Below are 16,489 nucleotides of genomic sequence, written 5' to 3' on the forward strand. Positions count from 1 at the left end.
ATTAGTGTACAGAATCTGTAAAATGTGGAACAGGACGTATACTTAGATGGGATATAATTGCTCCTTAGATATCCATACTGTGGACAGATGAGAAGAACGTGACATTCATCTTCAATAATATCACTGCCACACATTTTGCAGGATTGGTTCTCAGCAGTGTGCGAAATAGCCACTGGCCCGCTGGTCCGTGGCTAGTAAAAATCCAGTCGGGCCAGTAAATCTATTTGTATAGGGCAACTGAGGCAGCAATTTCTGTTATTTGCAGTCTTACCGCCTCGAACACTTGGTGGCTTTTCATAAGTACTATGATTCAGTACTCTGTTGTAATAATGGCCACTGTCTGTTATCTCCCAGAATGGTGGCAGCTGATATTTGTTTTCCCGGCCTATCATCCAGTGAAGGGCTTGCTTCTGGTGCTGGTACAGGGGCGTCCTCACAGCCTGGAAGGGTCGGAAAGGACGTCTGCATCCCAATATCTCATTCATGACGCACATGTAACAGTCATCTGTATATACACCTGTGAGTGGCCATTGGTGGTTGATGTTGTTTTTGACCTGAGTGACGTCACCGCGACACCGATAGTCACACCAGAAACAACGCGTGGTCATGACTGGACTGATGTATCGTTTTGTTACCGATAAATAGTCATGACTGGGATGATGCATCATTTTTGCTCACGATAAATGATCGTGAATAGACTGATGCATCGTTTTTGCTGACGTTAAACGTTTATAATTGGACTGATGCATCATTCTAATGTCAGCATGTTATTATTCTTGCTGACAATCGAAACTCTGGTGTTAATATCCACATAACTACCATTCTAAAACCTACCTCTGTCGGTTCTTGTTCTGTAGTTTTGTCCCCTTCGTTGAGTGTTCCAAACAGCTGGTCTACAGCATTGCTAACCTGGATAAAGGATACATATTCAAGTTAGATTATACTCAGTCTGTGCTGTAAGTTGTAATGTCAACCTTTGACAAGAGAAGATGTTATTTAATACCAGCCTACCTCAACTGGCGTGAACCTCTGCCGATGACTGTCAACGTTTGTGTGGTGGTTGGCTTCTAGCCCAGCGAAGGGTGCCGCAACAGGTCTTGCTGCAAAGTGTGGAACAGCAGCTTGTATATCCTCGTTATTGAAGACATGGTTGCCCACACCTATTGGTACTCTCTGTCCCTCGGCCACGTTGAAGGCTGCCGTGGCTGCATTTAAGATCATTGTGCACTTGTCTTTGTTCCAAGTAGGTCCGTACAATGTAAGCTGGATAGGCACGGTTTTACTGTTTTCATTGACGAGAAGTGTGTCTCTGAAGAAGAAGCACTGTCAAAATCAAATTGTTCCTAAGCTTTTCACAATGTTCGAAAAAATGCTTTGTAGACGATAATATAGTATGGAAAGTACGTCATGCAGTGTTTACGTGTATACAGAGGGATACAAATGTTAAGCATGGTTGACAGGTTAACCAGGTCGTTAGTGAAGGTACCACTCCTGAAGATGCGGGTTAGCATTGGTCTTCAGCTACCCACGCAGGAGGCGACTAACGGGCCAAACCCGCTGACTTGGCTGAAGCAAGTCATCGTATCCCAACTGAGAAGGGCTATGCTCATGATGCTGAGACCGACTCATATATAAACAGATCGCCGTCATATAGCTGATGTAATTCTGAGTGCGGCAAATATTGATGTTACTCATCATCAAAGATGCTATAAACTTTCATGATCTTACGCTTCGACTCTTGCTACACGATCAGCTTTGATTCTCATCATGGGGACATCAAGAGGTGGATTGAGTATACCCAGACACATCCTGCTGCTGTTGAAGATTGTTACTCTTTCCCTTCTCCATAGAACGTTCTCATACTCCAGTGATACCGACTCATGGCTGTTGATCTGAGGATAGAGAACATAGACAGTGAAACTAACTCTTGAGAAACTAGTGTTTTACCACTTGGCATGAAAACAAATTGTATTTGTTTATTCAGATTGACCTTGCACTGGTTTATGTTGCCAAGGAAGGTGTTGCTGTGCATTTTTAACTTCTCAAGACCAAACTTAGTTGCTGTATTCTGTATGATTGGTGATTCATCATCGACCTGTTTCGAACTACATCAGAGGGCGAAGATGGAAGCGTTACTCATGTCAAGACAACCAAAACTCTTTACAAAGCGGGCAATGTTACTTACATGCGGGCACCTTAATGCTTTACAAAGCGAGCAATGTTACTCATATCAGGGCACCTTAAAGGATTTTTAAAAAGGTTAAACACTATGCATTTTTATTACATAATGTCATTCAAACATGAATATATACCACATCTGCACCATCCATTTACGAAAAATAGTCGTAAAAATTATAAATATGCACCAAAACTAAAACCACTTTAGCCCCGCCCACTCGTATGCATATTTTTATTTTTTAGCGGTCTGCCTTTAAAATCTGTGGCTGTGACGTCATACCCGAAAGTCCGCTCAGTGTATTGACATTTCAGTAGTGTATACGCCATCGATTTGAAAGTGACACGAAGCGCAATATTTTGAATGAAGCGTTGTTATGTATTGGAAACTGACAACTGCACTTCAAGTTTTGATGATTATCCAACTGCGTAAACAACACGGGTGTTCATTTCCTGAGAAATTCTATTTGACAAGAGGAAGGTCATAGATTGTTTACTGTCGTCGTGCGGATTTTGTGAACCCCTCCACGCACGGTCATCTATCTGTTCGTTACACTTTTCGAAGAGGTGCTATGAAAGAGACCTAACCTCTGGCGAAATATGGATACGAATAGGCAAAACTTCAACTTTATAAGGATGCTATATATCGGGCATTCCTTTCGACATTCCAAACAAACACAGAGGCCGAAATGTCAATTTGGGACTGAGATCGATAGAGTTGCATTCCGGACGCGACGTTTGCTGCAGGTGAGTTTTAAGATGTAGTTGTTTTGGAGCAACATAAACACTCCAGTAGCTAGCTATATAAAGCAATAGTTAATGAAAAAGTACGTCATATATTTTGCGCTAATGTCTTATTTTCGATCAGAGATATATTTTCACAGCCACTGTTATTGTTACTCAGTGGGGCCAAGTCAGCTATTTCCCGAGACGGGTGTGAGTGTGTGCGGAGGGATTGGGATGGGGGTGGGCATGGACAAATGAGAGCTTGCAACATATGGGTGCGGTGGTGAGTGAGAGCACATAGAATTATTAAAACAAAACTAAAAATGAGTCATATAAGATAATTATCCACCAGGGACTGGTCCCGTATCATGTTAAAATGGTATGTGAATTGTGTGTGTGTGCGTGTGCGTGTGTGTGTTTTAAAATGTTGACTCTCCCTCTTTCCCTCGTTAAGGCAATGTACAATACATAAAATGAAAATGCACTTTCATAATACTAGGGTATTTTATATGGACCCTTGTAAAAACATCATGGCAGATGTATATATGGATATAGGTAACTTTTAACCCACTTTATACACTGTATTTCTTTGTGGGTTTTGTTTTTGGCAAATGTAAAACTGCCACTTAGAACAATGCTATTTTTAGGATGTACATGGCAGCATTTCACATCAATGAAAACAGCCTAAATACCCTAGAAGTGACCACGACTGGAGAACCCAAGTGGGCAATCAGCTACCCCCTAGGCCTAAACAAAGAGACCAAGCCAGTGAACAAGAAACCAACAAGTGGTAAATATAATTCAGACAATCACTATTTTTTTGTTGAACTGGTGCACTCCAGTTTGAAGAAAACCCCACTGTAACTATTACTGCATGTTTTTCCCTAACTAATGAGTAAACACTAAGTCTTGTTTGCAAAGACACTGGTTTTTAATCCTCATATCTATTTTCCCTCTCAGCATTTGTTAAAACAAAAGTACTTACTTTTTTAGAGCAGATTTCAAAGAAAATTATTATTATGGTTGTCAAAACAAAATATACTGAAATTGTGTTACAAAATGTCTCTAATTCAATGTAAAATTTTATCACAGAGTATGTGGAATTCCTTCTCAGGGCCATTCTCTAGAGAAGAAACATGTTTCCTTCCTACAGACTTGCAGGACACAACAGCCTATTTTTCCAGGATATTCTGCCAGACACTTTCATTTATAACTAGTAAACAGGAACTGGTGAATTCACTGACATCAAGATATAAAATGAAATCATGTATATGTGTCTAGGGCCTGAACTGAAACCAGTTGTGCCTGATGTCTTAAGGTCTATTGTATTCGTCTGTTTGAATCCTGGGACTTGTTCAGATGGTAAATGTTTCCACGTTGCAGTCACCACTGTGTCACATGGTGTTATTGGAGAGCAATCTTGTTTTCTTAGGCTTTTACCAGTCCATCCAGTTAATTTACACGCAAGCCTTTGCCTTCATGATGTTGGTGTACACACTGTATTCATTATTTTGACATAAACAGTTCAAAGTATGCAAATAAATTATTTGCTTTAATTTTTGTGTGCTGGTTTCTTGATTTGATTGCTGGTCTTTCTTTGGGACTGATCACACTTTACACATTACTACTAGAACACCATGAAGAATTTTCTTTTTCACTAGCTGACAGTTAAAGAAAACGGTAAGGATTTGTCAGTATTTATTGCATCTATATTTCTTTATTATATCTATTATCAGCTGTTAAGGAGGTTACTGTACAGGTCTTTATCATTTTACATTTTATGTATATTTTGCAGATTTATATGACTAAGTATCACGACATATAACAAATGCTTTACATGTGCATGGAAATTGAAAATGTAATAAAACTGATGTTTGATGCACCGATATACCGACTTCTCCGACAACATACACGAACGAATTTAAGGTACTTCTCTACAGTACAGTAGTGAGATCGAACTTATCGACTTCCGTAACGGTACGTATTTCATAGAAAAGATTATCACCATACTAAAACCATTACGGATAAATTTAATCAGAAGACGCATTTTATGAAATAAAGCTGAAAGTTACTTAATAACCTTAATAAACTCATGAACCTCGAACGTAACTATTTCAGTGTTTACCTTCCCGATGTATACCGGAAGACAGGCTCAACACATTGATCGAACATTGTTGTAATCGTGACTGAAAATTTTACTGTGACCGCTGAAAAATTAATTCAGTATGTAATCGGTTTTCCATGAACATGTGATAGGCAAGTGACTAGGGCTGGGACGGGTACTCGGGTTCTCGAATCCGGGTCGGGTGCAGCTGGAATCGAGTCCTATTTCTAGGAATCGAGTACCCGGAAAAGGAGAGAACTCTGTAATGGCAAGGGCAGATAATAACTTGTTTTTTTCATTATTGCCGTAACACACATTTGCATCATTGGTATTGTCCGATTAAGGGAGGTTATCATTAACGACTGTAATATATCTGAGCATGAGCAGTGAGGAGAAAAGTTACAGTAACAGCGGTAACGAAAAGTCCTGTGTTTTAACGAGGAATGCAAGTAATGGTGTTACTCTCTATATTTGTTAAATAGACATAAATTAAATAGCCTCAGTTCAGTTTCAGAGTCTTATTGTCATCCTTTCAAGTTTTCTATAAAAAGCTCTGTCAACTCGTGATTGAATATTCAGAAAGTTGAAAGAAGCGCTTTATTCCTTACATTTCCGGTTACTCGATTCCGATTCGGGTAAGTACATGCGGGTACTCGATTCCATTTTTTCCTACCCGTCCCAGCCCTACAAGTGACTTGCATACCAGTCTGCAGTAGGTCGGTTCAAAACATAGTCAGGATCGGGATCGTCCCACGGCTGTATGTTGTCAACTGGTGGAATCGTCGTTAATATTCATGTCGGTCTTGCCGCTAGAAATACTTTCAAATTGAGAAGGTTGTAAGAATGTGATATTATATGTATCTAGTATGCCATCCAAATCCAAGTTTGAATTCGTGGATTGATTTATATGCCAAACTTGAAGCAGACTTCAGTAAGCGAACAGGCTCGGTACCACTGTATTTCCGTGTGTTAATGTAGAGACTCTCGGGTATGACCGCCTACCTCATTATCTTGCGAATAGGCGAAATGCTTTCGAGGGACGTTCGTTTTAGATTCACAACAGAAGCTGTATAATGAAATATTACTGTTTATAACTGAATATTTTGTATATAATATGTATCTAGGTGTTCATTAAGACCGATTATAAACAATGTGTAGCAACCTTTTTAAAAATCCTTTAAATGCTTTGTAAAGCGGGCTGTGTTACTCGTATGCGGGCAACTTAAACGCTTTACAAAGCGGGCTGTGTTACTCATATCAGGGCTGTTACGACGTAAATTGTAATAAAAACGCAAATTGTAATACTTGCAGCAAATTGTAATAAACTTGACGTAAATTGTAATAAAAACGTAAATTGTAATAAACATTGACGTAAATTGTAATACGCAATTGTAATAAAAATTGACGTAAATTGTAATAATTTTCGTTGCGGTAAAATGTAATAAATATTTACACAAATTGTAATAACAGTTTGAATCACTCGTAAATACGCGGGTGTTTGTTTTTCGTTGCATTTCATACATCAAATAAGCTTGTTAGGGCGATAACTCAAGTAAGAAATGATGGATTTTGTTCAAATTTGGTACCAAGGTATATTGGCGAGATTCACCGACACAAGTGAAATGGAGTGACCTTGAGATAATTTTCAATGTCACAGCAAAAATCTGAGGGTTTTACCAATATAAAGATTGTTAGCGCGATAACCCAAGAAAGAATTGACAAATCTTAGCCAAATGACGAAAATGATATTCGTCCTGATATATCATCGATATAAAATCTCTTACTGTCTTTTCGCAAATATCTTTTGAGGTTTTGATATGTATAAATATAAAGTGGGGTGGGGTGGGGGTGGGTTTCTAACGGCTATATTAAGTCAAATCAAATCAAATTAGACATTTGTATACCGCTACATATCCAGAGTCCTGCCCATGTGCGCTTAGTCGAATGCTCGTTTGAAGAGGATGAATTTGCAACAAGATCGGAAACTGTTGATATTTTCCGATTTTCTGCTAAATGATCTGTCTCCGTATGTTGTGGTTCGGACAAATGAAATAGCCTAGCTGACTAGGAATGAATTAATAGATTTTGATCCAATTTTATATCAAGGTGTATTGGCGGGAATCCCCCTACACCAATTGAAACAAAATATGCAAAAAACATGTTGTATGTTGGTAAAAGTCAAACTTAGATATTAAACTGCACAAAAAAGCAATTTTAAACTATAATCGCTTGTTCAAGTGACACCCCCTTCATGTTTACTGAAAGGGCTTGTTTTGGAGACACTACCCACCCCCTTTCAGTTGACGTCATCATAAGGATAAAACTCATCCTAAAGTTTTCACTTATTCATACATGGTGTCAAGGGTTCAAACTAAATACTGAATGGTCACACAAGTGTCAGCTCACAATATGTTGTATATCTGGACACAATGTTTTTGAAAATTTATAATGAGGGTGTCCTAAAAAAACAGTCCCCGTCTAAATGTAAATCAAGCAATCCAAATCTTTGAATGTTGATGATGACGGGAAGTCATCCAATACTATGCTGCACATATTTTATATGATATTATGTGAGGGTATACCATTATCCAAGAGATAGCGCAATAGTGCAGTTGTAAGACGTCTGCCTATCACGCTGAAGGCCCGGTTTCGAGGAGGCACCGAGGTTCGGTTCCCGAGATGGGCACATTTGCGTAGTAGCCTTGGACAAGATACTTAGATCTACACTGTCTCAATTCACCCAGCTGTAAAATGGGTACCCGTGAGTATGTGCTGGCAATGTGAGTGTTTAGTTCATTGCGCCTAACAGGCAGCATGGCTGTACAGTCCCCAGGGAGTTGAAAAAGTATCGGAAACTACGATAGTGTCCTATGATCGGGGATAGTAATGTACGTAGCGCCGTGAGCAGGCAATGCGCCTGGATGTGAGCGCCATATAAGCGGACTATTACTATTACTAGATACCAAATGGGAGATTGTTTTCCATTTTCTGCAAATTTGCAAGAAACATAATACCCCAATGTTGTGATGACTAATATCTCGTTAACCACATTACCCACATGAAATTTTGGATATGACTTTGCTAATGATTCCTTCAAAATAAAATGGAAGCTTTTTTTCAAACATTGGACATCAAGAATATAGTTAGTTTGACTACTTTGCAACGCCCCTCGTAACATACTTAAAAGAGAACGTCAAAGGAAAAAAGCATTTCGATCTCTGAATACTTCTGAGCTATTTAAATACAAAAAGCAAAGGAATAAAGTAAATAATCTAAAAAGAATAGCCACGGGAAACTTTTAATCTAATTTAATTTTTGATAACTATTTATCACCTCAGTCTACTCAGTCAGGTGGTTACTACTTCATCGGGACCCATTCCCCTTCTTGTCACTGATGATTCTGGGATACCTTCAGTTTTTACAGATTTGGATAAAGCTCAAACATTAAATAAATATTTTGTATCTGTTTCAAATGTTACTGATGGCGGCAAGACTTTTCCACCTGTTAGCCATCGCTGTGTTAACAGTATAACAACTGTCATTGTAACCGAAAAGGAGGTATCTGATAAGACCTTACCAGCAAACAAATCTAGTGGACCTGATGGCATTAACATGAGAGTGGTAAAACGAATTTGTACATCTATAACTGAACCTCTTTGTTTGGTGTATAATATATCACCGAGTGACTGTATTTCCTACATTGTGGAAAACGGGTGATATTACTCCTATTTTGAAAGAAGGAGATGCATCCCTCCCAACTAATTACAGACCTATTAGTTGATTACCTGTCCTTTGGAAAATCCTTGAAAGAATAATGGTAAAGCATGTGCACGACCATTTCCATGAACATAACATTTTAAGTAAATTCCAGTCAGGTTTTACTGCTAGTCATTCTACTACATCTCAACATAGACATTTATCATAATATAAGCTCAGTCCTAGATAATCACCACCATTACTGTATGCTGTATGCTGTTAGGTAACCGAACGTTAAATATGCGTTGTTCAAAACATGGTTAGTCATGCCGTTAGCTAACGTCGCCGTAAAAGTTTAACAGTGTGGTTAACGTCACTGGTTAGCTTCCATATATCCCATAGTTCCGTTTTCTGTTTACTTCCGGTTTACCAAAAATGGAAACGCAAAATGTCGCCTGCACCCCAAGGAAAAAGAGAAGTCGAAATTTCTCTGCTGACGAAGAGAATGTAATCCAGTCAATGGTTGAGGCCAACTCTATAGTTTATCATAGGCATGCTAATGTCGTAGCGTTACGAACGTTTTGTATTGGAACACAAAGTTCCAGCCGTTTGCATAATTTATATTTCAAAGACATATGATGCCAGCTCTGTGTAGGACTTACTTCAATTCCAGCAACAGAAAAGACATTTTAACGAAAAACTATAGCACAGCTATAGATAAAATATGATGAATCCATGAAAATAATATTAATATTAGAAGCATGTTGTCCGTGGATAGAAAATTTATAAATATTACACACAGAGTTACGCTTAGACGGCTACAGTCTTAATGAATCTTTGCATTCCCACAAGACCTATCGCTCACTCCTTAAATTGTCATGACTGTATGGCTAAGTCGTGAAGATGCTATCAATATCATTGATTAATTATTTGCCAAGTCTGTCAAAAATTGTAATGTATGAACACACATTGCCAAATCTTTTAACATCAAACAATATAGATGTTGTGTAATTAATACCATAGCTTTTATCTGAAATATGCATTCAATACCAATAGAAACTTAATATGTTACTAGCACCACGTGCAAGTAATCAAACTGTAATCGTACTATAGGCCCCAGGGCTACACTGCTGAATAAAATCGATCTATTATCCGACCTTACTTTTGACAGGAATCTCATGAATAATACTGACGTGTGCAATATCGTCATTATCTGAACGCCTTCACAGACGCATATTCCGGAAAGATGTCTTGAAAAACATGAAGCTGCGTCTAATTTATAGATGAACATAATTTCCTCGATAATAATAATAATAATAATATATAGACATTTATATAGCGCCAATATCCAGATGAGTCCTGCTCAAAGGCGCTTTCGTATGAGTCTGACAAGGAAAGAGTCACTCGGAACTGTAACATGATTTGAAAAAGAATGTTTGCAACATTCTCTTAAATGCACAGATTTTCTCTGCACTTTTAATGCCCAATGGGATGTTGCTCCAAAGCATAGGACCTGCTTTTGAGAAACATCTCTCTCCAAATGTCTTTTTGTCCTCGTACGTGGCACAACTAGTAACTGGGCACTATTAGAAGGTAGGGAACGGGAGGGTTGATGGCACTGGATCAGTTCGTTGATGTATGATGGGCCAATACCGTGAAAGGCTTTGTATACAAGCACAAGAATCTTAAATTCTATCCGTTTGACTATTGGGAGCCAATGCAGATGCATCAGAACTGGAGTTATGTGCTCATATTTGCAGCCACACGTGTGTTTATATACTTCCTTATTAGAGCAATGTTCCTGATATGGAAGTATGCTTGTTTGCAGATTTGGCTGATATGGTCTTCAAGTGAAAAAACAGAGTCCTGAATTACTCCCAGATTGCGAGCCTTTTTACTTGGTTCTATGATACTGTCACCAATTTTGAAAGCCGGCAGTGAGAGATGTCTTAAATTGGATTTTTGACTGAAAATGAGGAGCTCTGTCTTGTCATCATTAAGCTTCAAAAAGTTGATAGCCATCCATTCACGGATACCAGAAACACATTTAGATATGACAGCAAAGGAGAATTCAACTGATGGTTTACTTTGTGGTTTAAAAGATATGTACAATTTGGTGTCATCTGCATACAGATGGAATTGCAGATTATATTTTCGAATGACAATTCCCCAAGAGGTGAAGTGTACATTGTGAACAGGATCGGACCAAGGAGCAGTTCTTCTTTCTTTGATGTTGTACCATCAATGTGAACGGATTGGTGCCGTCCAGAGATATAGGACTCAATCCAAGATATAGCTTTGTCGGTGATACCAAGTCTCTTTTCCAATGTATGAAGAAGCACTCTGTGGTCGATGGTATCAAAAGCGGAGGAAAGATCTAATAACACAAGAATGGCAGCTCCATCATTCTCTACTGATTGTAGAATGTCGTTTTGAACCCGGACCAATGCAGTCTCGGTGCTATGGCCTTGTTTATAGGCTGACTGCATCACCTCGATACTCATTAATCAAATGGACCTTCATTTAGTTCAATTCACAAGTGACTGCAGAAAATGCATAATTCTTGTTAATGACTTCACGGTCGGAAAACATATACTAGATCTATATTTCATAAGTGCATTATAGAACGCTGTAGTAGATGAACATAATTTCCTCGATACTCATTAATCAGGTGAACCTCCATTTAATGCATAAATAGTTCTTTTCAATGTCTTCAAGGACGGGAAACATGTATTATATTTCATAAGTGTATTATAGAACGCTGCAACGATTCGGCAGAGAAATACTATTGTGCCATAGTATTCCTTATATGAACCTATCAGTGTATAACATTAGCATTCAGATATTGTTATAAAATAAGTTAAACATTCCAAATATTATCGTGCAATATGACAAGAGATAGTGTTGTGTTCGCTGTGACAAAAAAGGTTTCGATATTCAAATATAACATTTAATCAAAGTGACTACGAAGTAGGCCTGCATATCACTCACAACAGAAAAAGATACATAATAATGTTATGTTTATTTTCCTACACATCAGTTGCGAGAGCAATGTTTATGCTAACTAAGTTTTCATCAATTAATACAGCATTTTTAAAAGATGATTTGCTTCAATAAAAACATTCGAAGAATGAAAAAGAAATTAGGCCTATTGCTGAAATGATTAGTAAAAATATAATTAAAATCCATCTATGGGAAGGGATGCCAGACGGACATATCAAAACAAAATCGGATAATTACTTGGAGTATAGACTTTCAAAAATAGCATATTAATTAACAATGATATCAGTTTTTAATAAAATCACTAATAATTCTGAAACGTTGCCGATAAGCCTGGAATCGTGTTCAGATGTTTTCATAAATACACTCACACGAACGCCCAAGTGCACTTTGCGCCCTATTGGATAGTGTTTACAAAATCACGTTTCCCGAAGGCCGGTATTGAAACGCCAATTACATCACTTGTATTTCATATTCAGCGGCGACAAATGAATCACTGCATTCTAAGGCTGGGGCGGGTACTCGGGTACTCGAATCCGGGTCAGGTACAGCTGGAATCGAGTCCTATTTCTAGGAATCGAGTATCCGGAAAGGGAGAGAGCTCTGTAAAGACAAGGGCAGACAATAGCTTGTCGTTTTCATTTTTGACGTAACACACATTTACATCATTGAGTGAGTGGGTGAGTGAGTTTAGTTTTACGTCGCACTCAGCAATATTCCAGCTATATGGCGGCGGTCTGTAAATAATCGAGTCTGGACTAGACAATCCAGTGATCAACAACATGAGCATCGATGTGCGCAATTGGGAACCGATGACATGTGTCAACCAAGTCAGCGAGCCTGACCACCCGATCCCTTTAGTCGCCTCTTACGACAAGCATGGGTTACTGAAGATCCATATTCTAACCCGGAAATTCACGGGTTTTTACATCATTGGTATTGTCCGATTAATGGAGCATAGTTTTAATGACTGTAATTTATGTGTGCATGAGCAGTGAGTAGTTAAGTTACAGTAGCAGCAGGAACAAAACGTTCGTTGTTATAACGAGGAATGTAAGTAATGGTGTTACTCTCTATATTGGTTAAACAGACGTAAATTAAATAGCTTGAGGTCAGTTTTAATGTCTTATTACCAACTGTTCAAGTTTTCTACAATAATCTATGTCAAATCGTGATTGAATATTCAGAAAGTTGACCCGAATGTATTTCTTACATTTCCGGGTACTCGATTCCGATTCGGGTACGTACACGCGGGTACTCGATTCCATTGTTTCCGACTCGTCCCATCCCTACTGAATTCCTCATACATTTTAGAATCTAATTACAACTGGTCCTTTTGGCACCAATACCAAGTGTCTAGATAAAGTGAAACGAAAGATATTGGGGGTGGAAACAACTGCTGTGCTCGAAAGACAACACCTCTTTGAAAAGTAAACAAAGAAAATTTCAGACTTTACACTGTGTAGCATTTTCTCAAATTTTCAGACACCCATTTGCATAGAAAGAGCATAGTAGCAAGAAACAGGAAATTAAAAATAGATACAATACAGGAATGTGATGTGTTTACACGAAACTGTCAAGTTTCTGTGCTGCGTGACGCCATGACTGACGCAAAATCACGCAGAACGACAACGGTAATAATCGGCATTTCTGGCTTCTTTTCTTTCTTAAAATGGGAGTGTATTTGGCAATTTCTCTGAGGTGAAGGTCGGTAGAATAAGAGTATACACAATCACCATATCCCGCCGATTACACTTTCAGTATCATAATGTAATCGTTCGGATATTTTTTCATCAAACTAAATTAATTATCTACATGTAGCCTTGTTCAATATCATATCATACGTGGGTATAGGGTGTACGTGTTATATTCTTTGAAAGTGTTTGTTTGAATAATATTTACAGAAGAAATTCACACATTTAGTGTAGTAAAGCATATATAAACCTTTCCACAAGTGTTAAAAGATGAAACGTAGGCATCATGTACTTGTACAACATGTATTTTAGTTCCTATGATGTGCACAGATACAGTTTCGTATGTAACTCTTCGTCAGAATAATTTCCAATATCCAAGTCCAGTCCACGATACACCCTATCCTTTCTTTGCTGAACTGGCATCATGAAAGCAGTGTTAGCCATGAACGCCATTTGCGAGTTAACCACACTGTTAAAAAGTTAGCGGCGGTCCTTAGGTGTGTTAACTTAACGTCACGTTAACAGCCTGTTAAAAGTTAACAGAGTTTTGAACAACAAGATAACCCTCTGTTATTAGGTAACAGTCGGTTAAATGTATTTAACGGCTGGTTAAAAGATAACCAAGTTTTGAACAACCGGGCCCTGATAGACGACAGTGTGTCTCTGTTAATGGAACATTATGAAAAACTAAATGTTACTGCAGGGGTTCCTCAAGGATCTGCCCTTGGTTGATTTGTGTTCCTTGTATATATCAATGATTTACCTGGAAATTTACAAAATATCACAATAATGTTGGCCGATGACACATCAATCGGTGTTGCGGGAAAATATGTAAAATCCATAGAAGCAACTCTCAACTATGATTTAGCCCAATTGAATAAATGGGCAGAAAAGTGGTGTGGTGTGTTCTAATGGTTATATCTAGCATACTTTAAGACATAGAGGGGGTGGTGGTGGTTCTAACGGTTATATCTCAAATACATGTAGAGGCGGGAGGCCTAACGGGTATGAACAACAATAAAAACTTTCATGCATTTATGACCCACATTTTCGAACCTTTTATCAGTAAAAGGGAGCTGGCAATAGATTTTCATGAGCTTCGTCCTTCAAGCCTGAAAACCTTTTAATATGGTTGATTAATCCTTTGTCATTTATCAAAAAAAGTAGTGAGGTTGTGCTTTATTGTTATAGATTTCTAAAATATATGGACACTATTGGGACGTTGGTAACTGTCATCAGACATTATTTGACGACATTTCTCATGGTTTGAATATAGCAGACTTTATAGAAGATAAATACAACACAACTGCCTAAATCTTGGTATTTTCAGAACCAGAGAAGGGATATGCCGATATTTAGGTCGTTAACCTAGCATATTATGGTCACGAATATAATTTTCTATTTATTACCGAAGTCTTTAATTGCACCTTAAACGCTTCTGTACGCGGGCTGTGTTACTCATATCAGGGCACCTTAAACGCTTTACAACACGGGCTGTGTTACTCATATCAGGGCACCTTAAACGCATTACGAAGATGACAGCCTTACCCATGTCAGGGCACCTTAAACACTTCACGTAGATGACAGTGTAACTTACCCAAGGGCAACTTGATGATTTTTCAAAGGTTCCAGTGAGAGTTCCGAACAGTACTTCAGCATCTGGTACATGGGCTTCCTGTGTGTCATCATCATCCCTCGCCAGTTGCCTCGTCCAGGCAAGGTCATTCAGAGAGATGTATGTTGGCAAGTTGTCTGTATTCATGTCAAAGGCAGTTCAACCTGTTAAATCATTTTATTCTCATTAAACCGACGAGGTTTCAAAAGCTGAATTAGATATTCGGAAACCGACGTTTATGTAGAATTTCTTTGGTGAGTGAGTGAGGTTAGCTTTATGCCGTACTCAGCAATATTCCAGCTATATGGCGGCGGTCTGCAAATAATCGAGTCTGGACCAGACAATCCAGTGATCAACAGCATGAGCATCGATCTGCGCAACTGGGAACCGATGACATGTGTCAACCAAGTCAGCGGTCAGAATTACTTTAAGGATGTACACATGATATTATGTAGCGTACGGCGCTGGGGTTTGTCGAGTAGCGTTACGTCCCTTGGATCCAGAATCGCTCTTCTCGGTGTGTCCCGCCGTTATATTGCTGGAATATTGCTAAAAGCGGCATAAAACCCCACTCACTCACTTTAGCAGTTTTAATAATGTTTTCCTTCACCGGAAATAACAATAGACGTTATTATGATAACGTATACATCACAAAACAATATTTTTTAACATTCTAAGAAAACAATCTAACCTAGCGTGGTATTTTTTGTAGTAAATATACTGGACAAAATATGTTAGGGATATTCGTATTTTATCAGTGTGTCAATGAATAAATAGATCATTATTCATAATTTCAAAATTTACATGTATCCCTAACTATTTTTGTCCAGTATATATTTTTGCATATATGTTTGTTTGTTCTACTGCAGGTCGCCATTGTGCACTCTTGCACCAGCGTAGCGAATCAGCCATGTTTATCTAGGTCAGCGTAGCGGGACTTCCAATGTCACCATGTGCAGGATAAACTGAAGTACAGACACACTCTCTTTCACCGATATGTTAATATTAAATTATGGTCACTTCACTGACAAAGGAAGACCTCTGTCCTCCCTCCGTCTGCGTAATATCTACACGACTCACCTGTGGTATGAGCAACGGGACGTTGGTCAGGTAGACATACACCCGTACACCCGTCTGCTGTCATTTCCTGGAAGGTAACTGACATCTATATTTAGAAATGACGTGGCAGATTAGTTAAAGGCATAAAGGCATAAAAACGTGATATTTGTTGAATGAGGGATACACGTATTGATACTCGCCTTTGATCGAAGCACGTTTTAGCACATCTAAAATCAGTGTATGGTGCGTCCGAATGGTAAACATAATCATACAAACATGATAATGATATGAACATCAGTGGATATATGGGGTCACAAATCACAGGTGTTTCCAAGTCATTATATATACTGAACTGCAAAAGAAACGCAAGTCTGGCTTTTTGGCAAGTTTGTGAATAGAAGACAACCAAAATCATGTCCC

General features: G+C 38.5%; 1 protein-coding gene across 2 annotated transcripts in view; it reads right to left on the reverse strand.

Moving 5' to 3' along the window:
- Positions 1-16,165, reverse strand: part of LOC124292271 (helicase-like transcription factor) — a 30,051-nt gene extending 13,886 nt beyond the window's left edge. For both annotated transcript variants that reach the window (XM_046729343.1, XM_046729336.1), the window contains exons 1-6: positions 16,091-16,165; positions 14,993-15,174; positions 1,729-1,892; positions 1,012-1,309; positions 835-909; positions 272-440 (exon numbers count right to left, since the gene is read on the reverse strand). In XM_046729343.1, coding sequence (XP_046585299.1) covers positions 272-440; positions 835-909; positions 1,012-1,309; positions 1,729-1,892; positions 14,993-15,157 — 871 coding nt within the window. In that variant the 5' untranslated portion in view covers positions 15,158-15,174; positions 16,091-16,165. The remainder of the gene's footprint in view (positions 1-271; positions 441-834; positions 910-1,011; positions 1,310-1,728; positions 1,893-14,992; positions 15,175-16,090) is intronic.
- Between the last annotated feature and the right edge of the window lie 324 nt (positions 16,166-16,489).

This window comes from Haliotis rubra, unplaced genomic scaffold (assembly GCF_003918875.1).
Source record: "Haliotis rubra isolate DU_JTF1 unplaced genomic scaffold, ASM391887v1 Scf1136, whole genome shotgun sequence".
Classification (NCBI taxonomy): Eukaryota; Metazoa; Mollusca; class Gastropoda; order Lepetellida; family Haliotidae; genus Haliotis; species Haliotis rubra.